Consider the following 24,961-nt stretch of genomic DNA (forward strand, 5'->3'; position numbering starts at 1 on the left):
TGGGTCTTTGAAATTCTTCAACTCCCAGTCATCAGGGAATACAGTATCAAAGCATAATATGTCCTAATTTGTCCACCTCAAAGCTTTTTGCAGTGAAGTTCAAGGTTCCTGCATGTCTATGGAAACCAGGTACCTGACCTCCTGGATCGCTGCCTGGTCATGGCTCCTAGCCATGGCTCTCTGAAGTATTTTGACTTCCCAAAAAATCGACGAATAATGACCTTTTGTATCAAGGGGAGGCTACAAAGCAGTTAAGCCCTCATTACAAGAGAGTGGAGTAGAAATACCACGAGCAATTCTGCTTTGCCAGATCACAAGTGGGCCAGTGTTCCAGCCAAATATTCCTAGTGTAGGAAAATCAGGTCCAATTTTTCAGGGTTATAATTTCACCCTGCAAATTCACATAAAGCTTGCAGCCAAGCCTCCTTCCCTGTTTTTTTTTTGTCTTGGAAGAACATTCTCTGCGCCCTCCTGCCATGTCTTATCTTACCCTTCCCTCCCCTACTCCTCCCACTCCTGGGCCCTTCCCCCACCCAGAGGGCCCTGCATGCATATATCACCTGCTTATATCTGAAAGAGACATGTTAGTGATAGATTCCTTACCTTAGAATATCCCCAGGCTTCAGACTGGATCCGAAAGTTTTTCCTCAGCAGTACCCCTGGGCATCGGTAGGTGGTGTCATGAGGCTCCGCGTCCGTCGCTGGCGACGCTACGCGCCGAGATGACATCATGGAGACTACTTAGGCGCTTGCTGATGTCAAATCTTCCTTTTTCAGTGCCAGGAAGCGCAGATCCGGTTAAAGCACGTACCATAGTCACTTTTTGACTAACTTTTTGAGACTTTGGGGCACATTAGTATGGCGGGTGGACAAAACCCGGGAAACGGGACCGCCCGCAATGGTTGTGGTGGTCCCGCACCTACAATTAGGATGCGGCCGCCACACTGGCGGGCACATCCCGCATTTGTAACATTGCGGCGGGCGGTGCAGGAAGCACCGCCCGCTGCAATGCCACAAATGCAAGTTCTGTGCTCAGTGCACAACGTGACAGGCACCGTGCGGTGCCTTCCACGTTGTACATTGAAATGCAGGGGGGTACCATAGGTACCCCCTTGTACACCCCCCATCCCCCAGAATTCCTGGGGGCCCGCTATGGGCCCCCAATGTTGAAGGCTGCATGCCTTTTTGTGGCGGCAACGCCGCCACGGAAAGGCATTCCACCACCATGATGCTACACCATATTCCAGGGCTTTACCGCCCAGTAGGAAATCCGCCTTTTCAAGCCTAGGATTCCCGCCGGAGCGCCTTCGGGCCAGCGGATCCATTGCGGGCCCTTGCTTGCCGGTGGCTCTGGCCCTGGCACCGCAGGGTCCTCTGCCGGCAGCTCTGCCCGGCACCGCGTGGTCCCCCGCCGGCAGCTCCGGCCCCCGGGCCCCTGCGGCACTGTTCTCAGCGCTGCAATGGGTCCCGTTCGTCCCACATCCACCCTTGCCCGGGTTTCTGACAATTTTGCTCCAGCTTGGGACCCTAATTGGGACAAGGAGCCGGATCGGCGCCGTTCCCTGTGCCGTTGGACCATTTGTATTCCCCTGTCCCTCCCCCACCGCATCCGCCTGTGCCTCAGGCCGTGGGGGAGGGGAGTGACTTGGAGGGGTCGGGGGACCCTCTGCACGGCAGTGCGAGTCTGAACAGGATTGGGCGTAGGAATCAGAGGATGCAGGTGGCCTTGTCCTCTCCTCTAAGCCTGGTTTTCTGTCTCCTCAGCTGTCATGAAGGAGGGCGCCACATATACTGTGGTGCTCTGTAGAGCATCTGAGGCCCTTGACCTTGATATGCCTACTGTCACTCTCAAAACAAACCTCCTTACTGAAGTACTTCAGCTGGCGGAAAGTTCTATGGAACATCTGCTTCCGTTCAATGAGGCTTTGACGGGTGTGTTGATGGGCACCTGGTCTAGACCAGCCACGGGGGTTCCTGTGGATAGGAACGTGGCCATGCATCTTTGCCCGGCACCGGGTGACTCAGCCTTTTTAACGAGCCATCCGACTCCAGAGAGCATGGTCATCCAGGCCTCCACTTCCCAAAGCGCATTCACTACCACCCCGCCGGATAAGGAAACAAAGAAGCTGGAGCACTTTGGCAAGAAATTATTTTCCTCTGCCAGCTTGGGGCTGCGGTCAGTAAACACCGCATGCCTCTTGGGCCACTACTCGCATGCTGTGTGGGACAAAATGGTGCAGACACTGCCCCAGTGCCCGGAGGAGGTTCGGGCTGCACTTTCCCAAGCTGTGGTGGAAGGGAAGGACGCCGCAAAGTTTGCCATCCGGTGAGGGCTGGACACTGCGGACTCTTTGTGTAGGGCTATCTCCACGACAGTGGTCCTAGGTCGCCACGCCTGGCTTCGGTCCACAGGGTTTTCAGGGGATGTCCTGAGTTCCCTCATGGACATGCCTTTACTCGCCTGTTTGGCGATAAGGTAGACAGTGTGCTGGAGAGTTTCAAGGACTCTCTGGCTGCGGACAAGTCCTTGGGTCTCTCCACCACACGCTATACCATGTCCACCTTTCGTTGATTCGTGGACACAGAAGGGGCGCTCCTACACGTTCGTTCAGCCAGAAGCCTGCGCAGCATCAACCTCAGCGCGACCGCGGGCGTGGTGGCCGCCATGGCGACACAGGGGCCAGCGTGCAGGTTAGTCCACCTCCGCTCCCACAGCATCGGCCTTGAAGCCTTCCTAGACCGAGCTTTGGGGTGCACCCCACGCTGGCGGGCGGCAGGATTCAACATCACCTCTCCCACTGGCGTTCTGTCACTTCTGACAGGTGGGTGCTGCAAATCATCCGAAGGGGCTACTCCCTCTCCTTCGAGCCAGCCATGCCACCTCAGTTCCACCCCATGTCGGGGATCACTTTACGCTTCTCCAACAGGAAGTCATGGCCCTCTTGGCCAAGGGGGCCATTGAGCACGTTCCTGGGCCAGAAGTAGGACGTGGTTGTTATTTCCACTACTTTCTGGTCCCCAAGAAGGTGAAAGGGGGCCTGCGCCCCATCTTGGACCTCAGAAACGTTAATCAATTCCTCTGGAAGGAGAAGTTCAAGATGTTGACTCTTGTTCAGGTCTTGGCTGCCCTTGACCCTGGAGACTGGATGGTAGCGTTGGACTTGCAGGACGCATATTTTCACATCCACGTCCTGCCGGCCCACAGGTGTTACCTGCGGTTGGCCAGGAGCATTTTCAGTTTCCCTTGCTCCCCTTAGGCCTTACCAGTGCCCCTCGGTGTTTACAAAAGTGATGGTGGTGGTCACAGCTCATCTGTGCAGGTCAGGGGTTTCAGTCTTCCTCTATCTGGGCGACTGGTTGTTGAAGGCCGGCACGCCCCAGGCAGTCGTCTCCCACCTCCAGACTATGGCCGACCTCGCTGGGGTTCTCCATATTCGTGCCGAAGTTGCACCTGATTCCCTCTCAGAAGCTCCCCTTCATCGGAGCGGTTCTTGATTCGACGCGGTTTCGGGTTTATCCTCCCGAGCAGCGACTCCAGGATATTCAGGCTATGATTCCGATCTTTTGGCCTCTATACCGGGTTTCAGTCAGGATGACCCTCCGGCTCCTGGGCCTGATGGCCTCCTGCATACTGCTAGTGCACCATTCATGACGGCATATGCTGGCTCTGCAGTGGGACCTGAAGTTCCAGTGGGCACAGCATCAGGGCAACCTGTCCGATCATGTCCAGATGTCGGAGGGCACTGCACGACAATTGCAGTGATGGGTCACGATTTCGCGATTGGGTCAATGGCAGATCCCTCTCCTTCCCCCAATCGGAGCACACAGTGCTGACGGATGCATCCCTCCTGGGATGGGGTGGCCACTTGGGAGAGGGGGAGATCAGAGACCTCTGGTCTCCGGCGGAGTCCCAGCTCCATATCAACCTTTTGGATCTTCGGGCGATCCAACTTGCTCTGAAGGCATTCCTTCCCACTGTTTGGGGACGTGTAGTGCAGGTGTTCACGGACAACACCACCGCCATATGGTATTGCAACAAACAGGGCGGGGTGGGGTCATAGACCCTATCTCAGGAGTCTCTGAGCCTCTGGACATGGCTGGAACACCAAGGCATTACCTTGGTGCGTGCCCATTCTACCAGGGTGACGGCAGCCACTACTGCCTTGGGGCGCGGCGTTCCCTTGCAGGACATTTGTCAGGCAGCTACGTGGGCCTCGCTGCATACCTTTACCAAGCATTATTGCCTTGACAGTCAAGTCCGGAGAGACGACTTCTTTGGCCGCTCTGTTCTCCATGACTTTCTGGTGTAATCTTGTTCGCAGACCCACCTGCGGGGTTGGTATTTCTGGGGTATCTATTCTGAGGTAAGGAATCTATCACTAATGTGTCTCAGATGCACAAGTTACTACTTGTGTAACAATATATCTGTAAGAGACATTAGTTAGTGATAGATTACTTACCGTCCCACCCATCCACCCCGTTCTGCGAACTGATTTCAAAGGCTTTAGGTCATCCCTTCCAGGTCCCTAGTTTCATGGCACCAGTGGTCAGTTCCTTGCACGGCTCTGCGTTCCTGGCACGGAAAGTCATGAACAGAACTGACATCAGCGCGGCTGGGTGGCGCATAATTAGTCTCTGTGACGTCATTTCAGAGTTTACTACGCCAGCGACGGACTCTGAGCCGCACAACACCACCTACCGACGTGCAGGGCTACTGCTGACAAAAAACTTTCCGGATCCAGTCTGACGCCTGGGGATATTCTAAGGTAAGGAATCTATCACTAACTAATGTTTCTTACAGATATATCGTTACACATGTTGTAACTTGTGCCACGCATAGTAAATGTATGCATTAAACCATGCAGAACTGGGAATTCTGTGTGGTTTTATGATTGGAAAAATCAGTCCCACATGCTAATTCCCCATTCCAAGAGATTCCATTTATTTTTGGACCGGAGTGGGCTGCACTTATCGAAGTAACTTCCACCTCAGAATGAAAGCCTTGTTTTATTTTGCACTCTTACCGGTTTGCAACATCACCTTCATTTAGCACTGCGATTGATGTTCCAATCCGCCATAGTGCAAAATGCCATGAGTAGAGAGTCACAAAACAGGATTTCTTTTGTAACTCACTGAATGACTGTGTTACTTCACTTCATTCACTTTCTCTACATTGTTTAAGCACCCGATACGGGTCAGGGGTTCCTTTTAAAATAAATGATGCAGGATTTCAGTGAATAATATTGGGAGGGGAGCTGGCATTGCTCCACTGACCCACTGCCTGTTCCCCCAGTACAAGCAGCCACCATTTCAAAGGAGGAAGCTGTCCCTTTTGGACATCATCCACTTTGCCAATGTGCCTACACCCCTTTTGAGTGTCTGTAACAGATCAATGGCTTTCGCCCATAATTGCAGACCCTTTTCTGATACATTGCATACCAATTCGCAAAGAAGGGCGGGGAGGCAGGCTTTGTCTTTTGCGTTTTGGAATTGCTTGCAAAATGAACTTTACAAGTCTCAAAGACATTTCTGACTCAAAGCACACTTTGTATATTGTAACTGTTATGTGGTTGGAAGCAAGTGATTTAGCAAATTTTAAGCTTTGCAAAACTAAACTAGTTTTGCTCACCTGGCCCTAAAGTTCCAGAATGAGATCCCAGAGTGAGAAAAGGTGGCAAAGTGCACACAGCTATAACGTTTGGGTGGGTCCTGAAGACAGTATCCATCTGAGGGAGAAAATGTATGAACAGGAAGGAGGAGAGGTGGCCTGCATGATGAGGATGGATTTGGACAGACTCAGTTTGTAGCTGTTGCACAGCTACCCAATATGCTTATGACCGACCAGACCTGCACACTCTTGAGTTAATACTGTTGAAGGAGGAAAATAGGAGAGCAAAAAAAGGCCCACCTTCCGGAGAGTCAATTACCCTGAGGCATCCCATGCTTTAAGCAGTTGGGATTCTTAAATTAGAATAAGCCACCTTAGGGAATGTAGGTAGAGGCCGGTCGTAATTGGCAAAGAGGGAAGATAAGCACATCGAAGTGCGTAGAAAGACGGCAATAGTCTCATGACATGCTCTATTTTGGGACTCCATCCCCCTTGACACAAGACAAAAAAAGAAAAGCATTGGCACACGTGGAGATCATATAAAAACAAATATGAGTGGGATCTAAAATTGTCACAATTTCTCATTGTGGTACAGGAATGCTGTGTCTTGCTTGGTACATAGATGGGAAATAGAGATGATAAGATATGCGTGGCCTTACGGATGAAGCTCACTGCAGAAGAAAACTGGACGACTGAAGCACCATGATGGTGCTATTTATATCAATTAATCAATCAGGTTTCTTGTAGAGTGCAACTGCTCACCCGTTAGGGTCTCAAGGCACTGTGGGGAGAATCTGTGCTTCAGTTGAAGAGCCAAGTCTTGAGGTCCTTCCTGAATTACGACAGTGACAGTGATTGCCTGAGAAGTAGATGTTGGAAGTTCCAGGACTTCCCAGCGAGGTAGGAGAAGGATATTCTGAAATTAGAATAAGCCACCTTAGGGGATGTAGGTACAGGCTGGTCGTAATTGGCAAAGAGGGAAGATAAGCACATGGAAGTGCGTAGAAAGATGGCAATAGTTTCATGACATGCTCTGTTTTAGGGCTCTATCCCCCTTGACACAAGATAAAAACAGAAAAGCATTGCCATAAGTGGAGATCATATAAAAACAAATATGATTGTGATCTAAAATGTTCACAATGTCTCATCGTGGCCGAGCAATGCTGTGTACTGCTTAGTACATAGATAGGAAATAGAGATGATAAGATATGCGTGGCCTTACTAATGAAGAAAACTGGACGACTGAAGCACTATGATGGTGCTATTTATATCAATCAATCAATCCGGTTTCTTGTAGAGTGCAACTACTCACCCGCTAGGGTCTCAAAGCACTGTGGGGAGAATCTGTGCTTCAGTTGAAGAGCCAGGTCTTGAGGTCCTTCCTGAATTGAGACAGTGACAGTGATTGCCTGAGATGTAGAGACAGGGAGTTCAAGGACTTCACAGCGAGGTAGGAGTAGGATCTTCCTCCAGCCGAGGTCTTGTGGATCCATGGGATGGTGGCCTGGGTCAGTTGGGCAGAGCGGAGATGTCTGGTGGGTGTGTAGAAGGAGAGGCGTGGTTGAGGTATGCAGGTCCGGCGTTCTATGACTATAGACAGCATGACGATTTTATCTTTGCTGTTTTGGTGAGTCACTTTTGCTCTATCGGCCCAATATCTTTTCACCAGATCACATATCAATACTTTAACAATTTTTAGATTGTAGATTCAATGGTTGTATCTGATTGTTATGGAGTCTTTTAATCTTAAACAGGAGGGGCATGCCCGCCAATGGGTGAAGAATGTAGATGTGTTTCATTCCCAAAATATGTACTGAATGGAGGCCAATTTTGTGTAATATCTATCTTTGTTAATAAAACTCCAATCATCTGATATTAGTCCATAATTTCTTGACATATGACAGTCTAAATATAGTGCAGTGCCTCTCCTTCACTGTGTCCTTACTAAGATGCTTCTAAAGTGGTAACTGATGTAAGGAGCTCCTGTAGCTACTTTCAAGTGAGCAATTTGTATGGATTAAAAGTAAATGGTAAGGTATTGTTATTTAAAACATATTGTAGAATGTCCATCAGATGAAAATAGCCACATTGCATTTGCTGACGTTGAGAATTGCACATCGAAAATATCAGGGACAGAATTGAGTAGGGATTCAGGAAGCCCTTTTTCCATAAAGGATGTGGATTTTGTATGTGGAAGTGTAGTAATTCCTGCGGATTGCTCTTCATTTGGAAGGGGAATTTAAAACAGAGGTTGTTGGGTTTACAAAAATAGGGTATCAGGAACATGTAACATGGTCATCGCTTTGTGGCTATTCACGTAGATTTACAACGTACTTCCAAACATCTACAGTTCCACAAGCCCCTGCTGAGGTGTGAATGCTGTGAAAGTGTGAGTGTTTGAGAAAGCACATCTAGCCCTCATTCTGCTATTGACCGAGAGGGACTGGAATAATGGTCTGCACCGCTGAGGTGCACTGCCAGTAGCGTTAAGAAATACAAAAAGTGTAAGTCAACACAATGGCCCTTATTACAATGCCGGTTGGACATCGTGTTGGAATTGAAACTGACCGACAAGCAATCGGGGTTCCATCTGACTAATCTGGATGCAACTACCCTTGAGGCGGTCGTAAACATCCATTTGCCTATTGTGACTTGTGCATCGGGCAGAAAAGGGCCGCTGCACAGCCTGCATTAGGAAAATGTATGTTTGTAGGGGCACCATAGGTGCCCCCCAGACCTCTCAGCGGAGACTGCGGGGGGACGGGGCCCCCATAGTCCGTTTCCGTTTGCCTGTCTATTCAGTCGGACTGCCATAGAAAGGCAGACCAAAAGGGAAATCGTAATCCCTACGGTGGTGCTTGAGAAGGCACCACCCTTTATGTAGGGATTACGGGGCATATTACCAAGCAATAGCGATAATTATCGCTATTGCTTGGTTAGGGACAAAAATTTACCGCAGCGCTGCGGCGCTTTATACCGCAAATAAACCTTGGTATTACCAAGGTTTAACACAAATGCGGTAAAAATCGCCGCAAAGCTTGAATATTGCTGAAAAGTCAGCGATATTCATGCATTAGCGAGCTAATGCTCTTCGCCATGTTATCCACCTCCCATTGGATAACATGGCTAAGAACTGCTCAGGGCTGGTGTTAGCTTTTGGAGATATTCCCGCTTAGCGCGAATATCTCCAAAAGTTGGTAATAGGAGATAGCGATGTTAGCGACTGATTTCAGTCGCTAACATCTTGGCACGCCCACTTTGCATCTCATTAGTGATAAATATCACTGACATGCAAAGTGGGGCCCAAGATGGTCGCTATCTCCTACTAGCTGTCGCTAACTGGTGTTAGCGACAGCTAGGTAATAGGGAGATCATTTTATCTCCGCTTTCTTGGCTTTTAAAGCCAAAAAAGCGGAGATAAACCCCCTTGATAATATGCTCCTACATTCCGACCACTGGGCCCCGTTAGAGTAGCAGCGGTTGCTCCCTCCGCACGCTGCCTCAGACCGCCGCCTCATAATGTATAATGCAGGGGCAGATGTCGGTCGGATCACAACTGACAGGCTGCCAGTTGCGATCTGGCCAACATCGTAATCAGGCCCTATGTATTTTCACGTTGGACTTCCATGACCCATAAGTAATGCTTGCATTCGCCTGAAGGTCGTTTGCTGGATTAGGAAAAGAGGTATAAATCGTTTTTCAATGCCTAAACGTATGTTCGTGTGCAGATAATTACATGATTTTATCTGACCCCATAAGTCTAAATTTCACCAACATTTTTCTGCTTCTTTTCCAGCTGTGGAACCGATTCCTCAAATCGATCTAGAAGACTTAAAGCAAATGAAGGTAATCGTGGGCATTGGTAATTATTATCTAGGCAGCCTTTCCTTGGTTGGGTGTGGTCAGACTTTATGTGTGGCTATTTAATCATTAGAATAAGGGCTGTCACTAGGTAAACTCTTTGGTAAAATATGCAAGATGATATTTTCATTTTTCATAAAATTGTGAGCTGTGCAAAGCCTGATTGCACTAAAGAAAACTGTACATTGTTTTCTTAACCCTTTAAGTGCTGCCGTCGGCCAACGGTCATCGCGAGCACTACCTTGCCAGTGCTGCGCACGACCGTTGGCCGACGGGCCAGCATTCGTTCTTCGAACGTTCAGCACTGGGCGCTGAACGTTCGACGCTCCTATGAGGTTAAGCTGGTCTTTCTGTTTCATTTGTTTTGTTATGTTGTGAACTAAAATATACTATAAAACATGTATTATTATATTTATTATTATTACTGCTATTATTAATTATTAATAATATTTTTGTTGTGCCGTGTTATGTCATGATAAATTACATTGTGTTTGACCAAGATACCACAAAATATTGAGTTTTTAAGCAATCAATTTCCAATGAAAAAAGAGTTGAGGTAAAAGGCTAATAAAATGTTATGGCTCTTTTTTTATTTTTAATAAACAATAAACCAACAGGTGATCTAGCGAGCATGATCTCTATATTGCAGCGTCTGGTGGCTAAGTGGGCAAATGTGTCCAATGTAGAGGCCTATGTTCGAGTTCATGGTCAGAAGTTTAAATCCTAGCATGTCCACTCAGCTTTTCAGCCTGCTGAGGTCGATAAAACGAGTATCATTGGATAACAATAAACATAGGTTATTCAGCGCCAAGATACCCCCTGGGTGAACGGGCGCTTTACAAATAGTTATGTTATATTAACTTAACTGTTAACTAAGGCACGCTATGTACATTCAGGATAGGGGATAGCCTAGCACAGGTATTGTTCATGCTTGTAAGGATGCATGTTGTTCATTTGATTTACAAATCTGCAATCTAAACAGATTCCAAGAGTTTCCTAAAGAATTTAGACATGTTTTAACTCCCCAGATTGTCTATTGAATTTAACTCAAAAGCAAGGTAATGCACTGTATACTCTGCACATTATTGCACTACAGTGTGTTTTCAGTCCTTCAGTTCATCAACTACTCCATTTAAAGCATGTGTGCATTTGGTGAAAACATCGATACCTGGAATACTCCAGAGCATGTGGAATAGGAGGAAACGTGGGGCCGTATTACTGAGGTGCCCCGGAGGCGCAATTGACGCTTGCCACCGCTTTGCACACCCTGGGGCACTTTGGTTTTACAGAAGGGGTTGGAGACACTTCTGAGTCCCCTTCTGTAATACCGATAGCACTGGTGTACAAAGTGCCAGCGCTATCATCTGCGGGCATTCTCTCAAGTGCATGGGGGCGTGGCAGCATGCAAATGCTGGAATCCCTTTGCCTCTGCGCCTGAGCCATATTACAGATGTGAATGCAGAGGCAAGGAAGCTGTCAGTAGAGACCCCCTGATAGCAGCCCACTGGAGTGGGAAAAGGGGATTCCATGGACTCCTCAGACATCCCCTTGCAAGCGGGTGCAGTCACTCACTGCACCTACCTGCAAGGGGATCTCTAATCCCCTCTAATATTCCTGGTGGGTTGCCGCCTGCACTGTGAAGCACGGAGCGGCTTCAAAGCAGCCACTCCGTTTTTCACATGAATGAGCTGCCCCCAGGGAAGTGCGAGTTTGCAGCTGCCCTGGGGGCAGCACATTCATCCTACTATGGTGCATTTTCTGTGATGACTCCGGGCGCACCTTTAACAAGCATTGGAAATGCAATAGGTCTCGCACCATTAGAGTTAGTGCTTTTAGAATTGTTTATGGGTTTTTTTTGGTATATGTTTAGCATTTTTGTTTCCTGTAGCCAATGCTAAAGTATTACAAATAAAAAAAGCCATAAACATTTCTAAAAGCTCTAACTGAAATGGTCTGAGAACTATTGCACTGTGTGAGGGTGAGGGTGAGTGAGGGTGAGGGTGAGTGAGGGTGAGGGAGGGTGAGTGAGGGTGAGGGGTTGAGGGTGAGTGAGGGTGAGGTGTTGAGGGTGAGTGAGGGTGAGGGGTTTTGGGTGAGTGAGGGTGAGGGGGAGTAGTTGAGGCTGAGTGAGGCTGAGTGAGGGTGAGTGAGAGTGAGGGTGAGGGGTTGAGGGTGAGGGTTGAGGGTGAGGGGTTGAGGGTGAGGGGTTGAGGGTGGGTGAGGGGTTGAGGGTGAGGGGTTGAGGGTGAGGGGTTGAGGGTGAGGGGTTGAGGGTGAGGGTGAGTGAGGGTGAGGGGTTGAGGGTGAGTGAGGGGTTGAGGGTGAGGGGTTGAGGGTGAGTGAGGGTTTGAGGGTGAGGGGTTGAGGGTGAGGGAGGGTGAGGGTTTGAGGGGGAGGGGTCGAGGGGGAGGGGTTGAGGGTGAGTGAGGGTGAGTGAGTGAGGGTGAGGGGTTGAGGGTGAGTGAGGGTGAGGGGTTGAGGGTGGGTGAGTGAGGGTGAGGGGTTGAGGGTGAGTGAGGTTGAGGGGTTGAGGGTGAGTGAGGTTGAGGGTGGTTGAGTGAGGATTAGAGTGAGGGTGAGGGGTTGAGGGTGAGTGAGGGTGAGGGTGAGGGTGAGTGAGGATGAGTGAGAGTGAGTGTGAGTGAGGGGTTGAGGGTGAGGGGTTGAGGGTGAGGGGTTGAGGGTGAGTGAGGAGTGAGGGTGAGGGGTTGAGGGTGAGTGAGGGTGAGGGGTTGAGGGTGAGTGAGGATAAGTGAGAGTGAGAGTGAGTGAGGGGTTGAGGGTGAGTGAGGGGTTGAGGGTGAGTGATGGTCAGGGTGAGTGAGGGTGAGGGTGGGTGAGGGGTTGAGGGTGAGTTTGAGGGGTTGAGGGTGAGGGTGAGTGAGGGTAATACATTACTAAAGCAAACAACACATAGTTTTATCGAAAAAGACTTAAATAATACCTCACATGAGGCTAAGTGCAGAGTAGAATAGAGATAAAACCTGACAAGAAGAATGAGTGAGAAAAATTAACCGCAGGAAAAAGGCAAAGTTGAAAAGGGTGAACTTATTCTCCCCTCAGAAATATTTGGCTTAGAAGTAGGTATGTGGTTATAAAATTATATATAATATATAAGGTGTACCACAGTAACAGGACAACGTGCAGGTGGGAGGGTGAACTTATTTCTCACCTCTGTAACGTCTGGCTTTGGACTCAGAATGTAGGTTATAAAGTTAAGTATATCGTTCCAAATCGCGCTAAGCATCAAAAGCGGAAGTAGGCACATATTGTATAATCTATAATAGAAAATTAACACAACTACCATCTCATGGGTAACAATAAATGAGGCTACTCATAAGCACTATATTCTCTTATTTGTAATGCAGAGAGGGGAGCTCCATAGGTCGGACAATCTGAGTGTTCTAAGAAAGTTCCATCACCCATATAATCTAAGATAGTGGGCTCAAAGAGCATCATCACTCATTCATACACCCCGGACTCACCTCAAATTAAAGAAGCACAAGGTTCATTATTTCAAGTATATGTAAAACCTCACGAGTCCATGAGTACCTACTTCTTCCAAGAGCTTTATAGTAAATGGTTCATGTTGTGAAGTCTGTTAAAAGAGTAAACAATCAGGACACCATTGCAGTATGTCGATAAGAAAAAAAGAAAACAAGGATCAAGAAAGTACAGAACCACCACAGCAGAATTGCTGCGAGACACAGCAAGATTACCTATTGTAAGTGGCCCTCCATTGCGCAAGCCTAAATCAACAAAAGCCCAATTACGAGAAACAAGGAATAATCGCTTCAAAAGTTGCATGCATGATGTGCATATCATATCATCTCCAAATATATAGGAACACATATCATATTGAAAGGAACAGGCACCGTTGAGACATTAACATATGCGGCACAACTAACAAGGAACCAAGCCCCATCGCATAAAAAAGTGCAGGAATGGTGTAGATGCAGTACTAACTCCTGGTTAAATGACAAATGGCCCATTGATGGGGGCAAGCACAGTTGACCTATAAACATAAGTGTCACTGTGTGTGGTGCCTCTATAGCAGTACAGTAACGTACACTATGTAAGACTTGATGATGTAAGTCACTAAGTGTCAACAGCGCAAAAAGGTGACGGGACGCACAGAGTGATGTGCACTACGTGACGCAACAATGGATGACTAAAAGTAAAACCACAGACGGATAAAACGTGAAAAAAGTGCACACTATAAAAATGGAAACACCTGGAAAGCATAACAAGAGTCCTACACTTAGAGGGGTCTATGTCAATAAAATGGTTCCAAAGAGGCAAATGCGGGTTAACTCCATTGCAAGCGTTCCGCGGAACGTGCCATTCAAGCATGCACATCCTATATTAGCAAAATGAAGCACTAACAGTACTAGCAAAGTTATGTAACTAAATGGCTCATGAACATGAGACGACTTACTTGGCTAAATAGAACCGGGCCGGGAGCACAAGTCATCCAACCATCACGCATAAAATAGTGCCTCTCATTATAAAAAAGATTACCTTTACGGAGCTAAACGTTTGAAACTCGGCATGGTCACCGGCATATCTGAAGCGAAAGCGGAGGCGCCATTATTTAAAAGCACGCACAACGCTGCGTCGACGGGTCACACGTGCTTTAGAGGATAACAAACACGGAGAAAGGACAATGCGGAAAGGTGAAAAGAGCTAAAGGGGCCGGCCATCTTGTCGTTCCGAAAGCTCACCATACGTTGCTTAGATTCATGGTATAAATGACGTGTTAGTAAACACAAACAAGACGGAGGGAAGAGAGGGGAGGGGGGAGGAGAAATGCGACACGGCGGGAAGGGGAGGGGGCGGAGCGGGTTAAATTAAACAAACAGAGGGGAGGGGGGAGGAGAAATGCGACACGGCGGGAAGGGGAGGGGGCGGAGTGCGGCTGAGGGAACTGATGTGCACGCGCTTTTAAGCTCAATGCGCATGCGCATTGAGCTTAAAAGTCACGGGCACTGCAAGGAATCGCCACGATTCCTTGCAAGTTGGGGAAAGAGTGGATAAGTCCCAATACTCTCGCTTGTTCGATGCGCATGCGCATCGACAGGCGAGACCTAAAAAGGTGTGCCTGGCGCAATCAAGGAAAATGCGCTGTATCTATAATACGACCCCTGGTGAATAATTCTAGAGACAGTTATTTCATTTTAGCTGCACAGTCATGCACATCTTTGAATATGTGAGGTTTAACATGAACATGCAATGTTATATGCCAAATACAAATATATATAGCAGAAGAATTTAGTTTGCATTAAAATGCTTCAAATTATACAATTTTATTGCCATTTTATTTGCCGATGAATTGAATGTTTGTCTTTTAGGCTTACCTGAAGCAATTGAAGAAGCATCAGAAAGAGCTGAATTCTTTGAAGAAGAAGCATGCAAAGGTAAGACAATCATTGACAGCAATCGATTAACTAAGCCTAACACAACAGCTTCATATATTTAATCCTTGTGACTCGTAAATGGTGGCTATTCTTCAACATTTGGCTGAAGTATATTTGAGTTTAAATTTCTTCTATGCCAGTATGGATGAAATAGCAATGACACTAAAGCGCTTGTGCAGGTCTGCAGGGCAAAAGCATTGCAGATGCATCAACTGCTCAAATCCAGGAAGTGTGGTCTCCTACTATTTGTGTCCTGGGGCTGGCTAATTACAGTTACCATTCCACCACCCCTTTTGATTTCTTGTGCTTGTTACCTATTCTACTTATTGCAGCTAAAACCAATCTATAAGCCTGAAGGTCTGGGTGTTGGCAAATGATGCACTGCAGCGCGTGTACGGGCGTGCAATGGCAGCATGACTGCAGCTGTACAATAATCTTCTGCTTCCACTAACCTTCAAGCCAATGTGGTAACTTATGCGTGGGACTCTCAAGTGACGGGCACAAGACTGGCATTTCTATGTCGTACCTATTTAGGCCATTATAGGCCAGATAAAGTCAAACCGCCTTTGGTTAAAATCTGTCCCTTTACCACTTAACTCCATCAACTATGTCTCCACAAAGCTTTGTTATCAACATGCAGTCATCCCCTCCTTACTCCCAGTGCACCTTCAATGTCATCTAAACCTATTCAACTCTTCTGACCCAGCCCTCTCCATTAGCCTTCAGAATGTCTTCCTTCAATTGTTTTGATCTTTCTCTTTCATCGTCTTCCCTCTCTCTTCCCTCTGTTTACCTGTTATTCCTTCATTGCTCCCCTTCTCGTTCTCTCTTCTTTCCCCTTCCTTCTGTTCAGCTATTCCCCGTCTATTTCCTATGCTTTTATTTTCCTTTCTCTACTGTGCCTATTTCTTAATCACTCTAATTCATTGCCCCGTCTCCATCTAGTTCCTTTATTTAACCTTCTCTTTCCAGTTCTCCTTTTCCACTCTTCTTACATCTGTTTTTCCTTTTCTCCTTTCCTCCCTCTTTTTAAATTCTCTTTATATTTTCCCTGTATATACAGAGATAGGTCACCAATCCACCATCTTTACTGCACAGTTCCTCTCCATAGTCTTGCCAACAACTTTCACAAACTATGCAAGTCACTACTGACCCATAAGTCACTTGATTACAATGGAACAAAGTTGTCACAGGAAATGTGATACTCATGCTGACTGAACTAGGCCAGGGCCGGACTTGGAACGCAAACCAGCCCTGGTAATTAAGTCGGACCGCCCCCTGGGGTGCTGGCGCAAAACACTGCTGCTGCACTTTTGTTGCAGGTGGCTGATTTTATTTTGCAGCACTGCTGCAAAAACAGCCACTAGTAACAAAAATGGCCCCCATCAGTCCAGAACCGGCCCCCACCCTTCCAGCCCACCGGGAAAACGCCTGGTGCCCTCTATGGCCACTCCGGGCCTGAACTAGGTGCTTTCACACCAACCTCCCAGTGAAATCACCAAACAGTACACCCACCACACCATATCACATTGCATATAGGATTAGAGAAAAAGCTTCTACACTCAACACCTCATGTTACCACAGCATACAACATCACATAATACACATTTATTAATACAAAACAAAAAAAAACAATGCACACCACTCTCGTCACACCTGACCTCTACCCCTTCACCAGTACTCATATGGCAATCAGCCAAAGAATCTGCTTAGCTGTTCATCCTCTTCAAGCTGAACAATTAACCACTATTCCGTGTGACATCTTCTAGAGCTAAGCCATTTCATAACATAAAAATAGCACAACTCTGTTGGAGTGGACCCGACAGGGGTAATTGAGACTTGTGTAATTCTCTGTCAACTCTTCATCTCGTATTCAGATGGACTTACTGGTAGCAACTGAGGCCTGAGTAATACTCAACCACCTCTGTATCTTGCTGTGTAAAGCGTGAGCATTTCTCATCTACTTCAGCATCTAATTGTTTAGTGGAATTTATAGGGTTATACATGGACTGAGTAATTCTCTAACATTTTGACATCTCACATCTGGATGGAGCTGACTGGGATATATTTTCCACAGGAAAATTACCTAGATAATTTAGGGCCTAAGTAATTGTTACCCACCCCCTGATCTCACATCTTGTTTGTTCATGTAGAAAATGTGATGCAGGTTAGAGAAATTCTCAGCTTCATTAGCATCTCACATATGTGTGGAACTGACAAGAGTATTTACATCTTGAGTACTTCACCACCTTGAGATTTAATACCTTGTGGACCTTTCAGGGGTATTTGAGGCTCATCTATTTACCAGCTACCTAGCTTTTTACATCTGGGTGTAGTTGACAGCAGCATCTTGTTCATCAGTCGCCACTGTGGAGTTATAGTTAGGTCGGATTTTCCATAGGAAAAGTGCCTTTTGTTTTTCTAATAACTTAGTTGCAGTGAGCCAAATCTTCACAAAACTTTCCAAAAAGTAGGTTCATCTACGTCAGCTCCTACCTTGAAAGATTTGAGGCGATCTCTCAAGTGAGGGTGACTAAAAGGGGATCCCATCATGCTGTTTCCCTATGCAATTTCCCATAGGAAGGTTAGACACTGCTACAGACCAAATGGCTGAATGGAATTATACTGAATTTGGTAGAAAGCTAGATTTTTACCTAGGAAGCATGCATATTGTTACCTAGGAAGCATACTTTTTTTGGCCCTGGGGGTTTCCCTAAGAAAACCTGCCCCCTTTTCTTGTTTTGCGCCTTAGTTTTTCTCTTTTCTTGTGCCTTGTTCTACCGAGGCACAAGATGGCTGCCAACCCTTCCTGGTTTGGAGTGTTGACAGCCAATTAGCATGAAGCTCGTGATCGGGAGGGTGCGCGGATCCTCCACGCCTCTATATATCGAAACTTTTATTTTTTGATTTCCTCAGCAACTACTGAATGGATTTACACCATTTAAGAAAAAGAGTTCTTTCTGAGGCAAGGGCTGCCTTCATGCCAAATTTGGTGTAATTCCGTTCAGCAGTTTGAGCAGTAGCCAAGTCTAAAGTTTGCTATTGAAAATACATTTTTTTATCTCTCTTTTTTTTATTTCTCAGGAACTACTGAACGGATTTACACCATTTAATGAAAAGGGCTCTTTCTGAACCAAGGGCTACCTTTTTGCCAAATTTGGTGTAATTCTGTTCAGCAGTTCAGGCTGTAGCCGTGTCTAAAGTTTCCTATGGGAATTAACATGGAGAAAACACGTTTTGGGACCCCCCTTTTTTCTTAGCCCCCGCTTGACCAATCACCCCGAAACTTTCAAGATAGGAGCGGAGCGGGCCATAAGTTTTGAAAGTTTCGCCAAAGGTATTGGGAAAAGAAGGTTACGAATTTCCTTTTTAATTCTAAGTCCTAACTATAATTACCTACTGGCAACCGCCAGTATGTAATATATTCACTGAAAAAGCATAGATTTCGGGGATGTTATATTTAGAAATTAGCATGTAAAAACGTTTGAAATTCACTGAAAAAACCATAGGTTTCAGGGGCGTTATAGTTAGTTGGACATTTCACTCGTACAAAACCATAGAAATTCCCCTGTTATAGTTAGTTCAGCTAACTATAACTCGCGCGCCTGCAATGCACTGCTGATGACGTCACATATTATTACATCACTCATGACATGGTCAGTGACATCACTGATGACATCACTGATGACATCACTGATGACATCATCCTTGTGATAGAGTGGCAAACATCCTCTCACCCTAATATAAACTTTGATACACACACTCAAAAATAAAAACTAACATTTTCAAAACAATGGACATACCAATACCAGTTACAACACACCTATTCAGTAATTCCAAGATCTATACACACATCCACTCATTCACCAACAGTCCTATACAGTCACTCATACATGTACTCACTCATCATATCTACTCATATACCTATACATTCTGTTACACACCGCCACTCATCCATAGTTACTCACACATATAGTCACACATGCAAACAAAGTATCCAACATCCATTTACTTGCATATACAGTTATACACACACCACCACACTTACTTCTTCAGAAACGTACACATACTTACTCTCTTAAACCATCACTTAAAAACACACATACATATTTATACAGAAACTCTTCCAATCTCTCACTCTCACATATACTCACTTACATACACAAATACTGACATATAATACTTTAAAATATATGTAGTTACTCATAAAGAAACCATTGAGACAGTCATTCACTCACTAACACACCCATACACAGACTCATCCATCCATACAGTCCTGCACACATGCTATCTTCAACACATACAAACAGTGAGTCACTCATTCATGCATCTATGCACTAAGTAATATCCCCCACCGCACCATACAGACACACAGACACTCATACTGATATAAAAAAAACAACTAATAACCCATATAGACACTCAGGTAGATACTCACCAACCCATGCTGCTACTAATACACAAAGTGAGAGACTTATACAGATATTTACATATTTAAACATTACTCGTTAACCCATGTATTCACTAAGATACACTTAATCAGTAAGTTATACAATCAATTTTACCAAACAAATCATCAATTTAGACACTTATATACCCATTTATTCATCCATCGACCTTGACATATCCATATGTAAAACATATTTAATTTTCAGAAAAACACACATTGACTGGATGATGTCATCAGTGATGATATTTGAGATGTCATCAGTGATGTCACTGACCATGTCATGAGTGATGTAATATATGACGTCATCAGCAGTGTATTGTGGGCGCGCAAGTTATAGTTAGCTGAACTAACTATAACGGGGGAATTTCTATGGTTTTGTACGAGTGAAAAGTCCAACTGACTATAAAGACCCTGAAACCTATGTTTTTTCAGTGTGTGTGTGTTTTAGTTAGTTAGTTAGTTAGTTAGTTAGTTAGTTAGTTAGAAATCAAGGTCTCTAGTTGGCAGTGGTTTCCACCTTTGTCCAAGTAGGGACCCTTGCTTCTAGTGAGGGTAATGGAGTTTCGCCCTTAGACAACCCCTGCTGACCCCCTTGGTAGCTTGGAACGAGAAGTCAGGCTTAACTCAGAGGTAGTGTGTAAAGCATCTGTTCACACATACAGTAATGCAGTGAAAACACTACAAATGGACACCACACCAGTTTAGAAAAATAGGAAATCTTTAAATAAAACAAGACCAAAGCGACAAACATCTATCATACATATATCAAGACATCACCAAAAATAGGTTATTTACAAACAATAAAGCATGTAGCAATAAATAGCTCCACCTGGGGCTATTACAACATCGTCACAGCTAAAAATCCCAAAGTATGGTGCAGACCGTGAGGTGCGCGGCGTTGGGCCCAGAGTCATACAGACCCCAGAGAACAGTTCATTGTTAAACAATGAAAACAAAGACAGTGCACAGCGTCGGGGAGGTGATGCTTCGTTGCGGTTCCTTACCAACACAGGGGAGGTGAGGTGTTGGTTCCTTACTGTGATGCAGGGGAGGTGAGGCATTAGTTACTTACTGTTCCCGGGGAAGTGATGCCGGGGTGGTATTGAGGCTTCGGTTCCTTACGGCAATGCGGGATCAATGGATTCGGAAGGTCATCCACGTCAGGTATCGGCTCTGCGATGATGAAGCACCAGCATCGGTGAGGTCGGGGCTACGATGTGAGTCGGGGTGGTGCATTGTGAGCATCATGAGTGGTGCCCTCGGCTCTGGTGCAGGTAGCGGTCTCTGTGATGGCCCCAGAGTTAGTACAATGCGGCGTCGGGCTGCGGTGTAAGTTGGGCTGTGCATTGTGCACTTCACGAGCAGGGCCCACGGCATTGTTGTAGGTTGCAGTATCGCTCACCTGCGTTGGTGTTGCAATTTCCCTCTATGGTAGCTAAAACAGCAGTTCCAGGAGCTGAAGGACAGAGGAAATGAAGTCTTTGTGTCCCTGAGACTTCAAAACAGAAGGCAAGCTCAACACAAGCCATTGGAGATCTTTTTCAAGCAAGCAGGACACAGCAGTCCTGAGTCCTCTTCTTAGCAGAAACAGTAACTGCAGGTCAATCCCACACAGCAAAGGGGAAGTACTTCTCTTTCAGCTTCCCTGGCTCTTCTTCTTGGCAGAGGTTCCTCTTGAGTTCAGAAGTAGTCTAAAGTCCTGAGGTCTGGGCCCAAATAGTAATACTCAATTTCTCGTTGTCCTCTTGTGGCAGAGAGGCTCTGTGCTCAGTCCAAACCAGTTCTGTCCTCCCTGGCCCAGCTTCCTGGCAGGAGGTGGAGACAGCATTGTCCAAGGCAGACCAGACCTATTCAGGTGCATGGGCATCTCCTCCCACCTAGCAGCCCAGGTCTACTCAGCCCAGCCCTGACTCGTCCAGGAAAGGCAAGACACACCTCAAACCCCCCAGTGGCTGTCTGAACAGAATGCACATCCCCAGCCCCTGTCACTCCAAAGCTAGATAGTCACGCCACAAACCAGCAGAGGCACACTGGATCGCCAAGCAAGAAATGCCCACTTTCTAAAAGTGGTATTTTCAAACACACACTATAAAAATCATCTTTTCTAAAAGATGCATTTTTATATTATGAGTTGAGGCATACTAACCCCCATCTTTCTACTTCGTCCCAATGGGAACTTATACTTACAGGATGTCATAAATAAACTCCCATTCTATCCTTTGGGACAGATACCCTTTCCGTAGTGAAAAACGAAATACACAGTATTTCACTATCAGGACATGTCTGACACACCTGTACATGGCATACCTTTCACATAAACTGCATCCTGCCCCCAGGGGTACCTTGGGCCTACCATAAGGATGTCTCATATGTAATAAAAGGGAATGATAGGGCCTGGCAAGTGGGTGCCCTTGCCAGGTCGAGATGGCAGTAGGGACTGCGCACAGACAGTTCATTTTACAGGCTGCTTATGTGGGTGGCACAATCAGTGCTGCAGGCCCACTAGCAGAATTTGACTTACAGGCCCTGGGCACACACAGTGCATTGTACTAGGGGCTGACTAGTAAATCAAATAATCCAATTATGGAAACACCAATTCATAACAATAATTTACTGGGAGTACTTGCACATTGGCACTGAACAGCAGTGGCAAAGTGCCCAAAGCATCTAGACCAGCAAAAAAAAGCAGTCCAGCACACAGCAAAACACAGGATGCAGAGGCTAAATGAAAGGGAAAAACCACACCAAGGATGCCAGGTCCAACAATATTACATACTAAAAATGGTCTATTGAATGTAGTAGACTACTGCATAAACTTCATGAGTCTTCATTTGACCGCATGCTCATGGTCACAGGTTTGAATCCCAGTGGGCCAACTCAGCCTTTCATACCTTTGACAATAAAAAAATAGTAGCATTTTGTTTGGCTACAATCAACACTTGTGATTCAGCACAAAAACATATCCTCAGAGGTAAATGCGCACTTTATAAATACACATGTAAAGGCACTTTAATTAATCATATTTTGGTAGTTAAAATTCTGGCTTTGTTATTTTAGTTGCTTTATATTTTTGTGCTTGATATCCTGACATACAACTACAAAACAGAACATCTTAGAGTCTTCATTTTTTAAGAGCAACAGGTCACCTCATACAGAGCATCTCACGTACTACCAATGTAGCACAGATACTCAGGATAGCAGGCTATCACACAACACCAATGAGTCATCCACCTCAGACATGCTGCATAGGCAGAAACAACACAAGCAGACTAACTCTAATGAATGCGCAAAACCCACCAGCCGCATTCTAATCATACTCTCATAAGAGAGAGCCATGCATCCATCTAAGATGTCCCAGATGACCATCCTGCAAATGAACCCAACATTCAGTGTTCACATTGCACACAACTGAGACTTAGGGAATGGCCAGAACTGAATTCCTAAATAACCATCATCATACCTCCAGTCAGGCTTCACTCTGCGAGTAAAGCTTGACACCACTGGGACCACCCTTTCCAGATGCCCCACAGTGCTACTGATGGCAGGTGTGGCTTCTACAAACACAGTGGAATTGAACACTTGAGAGAATGGTATTGCCTGGTGAATTGTGCACAGTAGTGTGGTTCCTCTCACGAGGTGTGTTTTTGTTTATCTTCTGTAAAACCAGGGCGGCTTTAGGGCAGTGCGATCGGTACCACTGCGCCGGGCCTGACCTCGGGGGCGCCGTGTTTTCAAATATGTAATATGGATTTAAAAGCACCTACTGCTGAGTTCCTTGGCCTCATCAATCTTCAGGCAACAATAAAAATGTCAAGATAAATCTGGTGATTAATGGACCTGCTGGAGCAAAATCTGAGTACTGAAAGTTGTTACTCATCATAAAGTAGTGCAGAGGGTTAATATGCCTGCTGCATAGCACATATACCATGAAGATCACAAAAGTTCATATTATGTAGCTAGTTCATTGGGTTACTGCTTTTGTCAGAGAGATGCTTTTGTTACTTGCAGTTTATAAGTTAAATTCTTAATGAAGCTGAGTGAACTATTGACTGTCATCAAAGAGCTGTATGGAAACTGTAGGCTATAGGTTATAAAGCTGTGCTTTCCCAGTCTTTCATTATTCTAATGCTGCTAAAAAGCGTTTGTTTGTGCAGAAATTGATTTTATTAGTAAGGCTAATCCCTGTGGTTTTTTTAATCGTGAGTTTTTACTTTTCCAGACCAAACACTCTTAAACTAGAGTACCTACTATTGGTGCGGGGATGACGAGTGATTCCTACACCATGTAAACCTCATTGCCTCATGTAACTTTTCCTATAGACTGTTTTACACGCGTATGATTCTTTGGATCTGTATAATGTGTGTGTGATGTAAAGTGCTCTCACACCCTACACTGGTATGGGACGCGCTATACCACAAATGAAGTGCATGTCGGAGAAGGGCTATGGAGAGATGCGGTCACTGTTACAGGGTGGCAGTGAGGGAATGTGTGGAGAAGGGGGGTCAATGGGCAGGATCCAATAAACTGTGTCGCACCCGGTGCCACCAGCCCTGAAGCTGGCCCTGTGTAGTACCGTCCCCTCTGTAGGTGGCATGTCTTAGGCAGTGACACATTCTCGAACCAGTGACGGGAGACAATTGATGTTGTTGTGCAGCGAACACCTCTGTGCCGACGACCACCCACACGTCCACCCACGCCGTGTCTTTCCTACGCTGGAACAGGTGCTGCACGCTGTATTTTACGTTTCTCACGCATTTGTGCTAAATACACGTTTAGGCACTGCTGGCTATGACATGCTCTGATGCTGTGGGGCACAGATCTCCCAAATCTGCGGGCTGTCAGTGCAGCGCGAGATGACACGGGCAGAGCCCGCCTCTCCTTTGACGGGGCGGCGGCAGATGCTGGCGCTGAGGCGCCCATTTTGCATTCTGGGGCTGCCTCCGAAGAGCACTGAAGCGTCCCCGCCAGTGTTCCTTTGTAGTGGATTAAATTGAATTACTGTTTCACTACTAACACTCCAGAGGAGCTGCAGTAGATTATTGCTGCGGCTATTGGAAGTCACAAAACACGGTACTTTGTTTTAAAAAAAAAGGCTTAGAAATGGCCGCAGTATACTGTGCCATGCTCATCCATTCCTTGTCTGTTTTCAAAATAAAATGTATTAGCTTTGGGCATTCAGACATAAAGTTGAATTAGATGAAACACACACACACATCCACCTAGAGAAAATACAGAAATCCTCAACAGTAAAAAAAAAAAAAGAGAAATATTTTTCTTCACTCCATCGGAAATAATTAAAAATGTTTGATCACGTCATCTCATCTCAATTCAACTGTGCTAGATCTCCTCACTCAATTTCATCTGAAATTTAGTACAACTTATGGATGATGCAGTCATCCTGGATGGAAATATTAGTTATATAGTTATACCATTGACTAACTGACAGTACATTGGATAAGTCGGCTACAGCATCGTGTGCATTCGGAAGGACCAAAGGCAACATAACCTGCGGCGTGGAACAACATAAAGCTCTGTACCTTGAACGTGGGAGCAGACAGTGGAGAGCGACACCCCTAGGGGCTTTCCCTCCTACAACTATAACAAACTATACAGTGACTCATCATG

The 24,961-nt window shown here is 46.0% G+C and overlaps 1 protein-coding gene across 5 annotated transcripts in view; it reads left to right on the plus strand.

Moving 5' to 3' along the window:
* PLCB4 (phospholipase C beta 4) overlaps window positions 1-24,961 on the plus strand; it is a 1,177,624-nt gene that overhangs the window by 1,015,726 nt on the left and 136,937 nt on the right. For all 5 annotated transcript variants that reach the window (XM_086927702.1, XM_086927703.1, XM_086927699.1 and 2 more), the window contains 2 exons: window positions 9,405-9,454; window positions 14,821-14,886. In XM_086927702.1, coding sequence (XP_086783828.1) covers window positions 9,405-9,454; window positions 14,821-14,886 — 116 coding nt within the window. The remainder of the gene's footprint in view (window positions 1-9,404; window positions 9,455-14,820; window positions 14,887-24,961) is intronic.

The sequence above is a fragment of the Lissotriton vulgaris genome, chromosome 6 (genome assembly GCF_964263255.1).
Source record: "Lissotriton vulgaris chromosome 6, aLisVul1.2, whole genome shotgun sequence".
In the NCBI taxonomy this organism is placed as follows: domain Eukaryota; kingdom Metazoa; phylum Chordata; class Amphibia; order Caudata; family Salamandridae; genus Lissotriton; species Lissotriton vulgaris.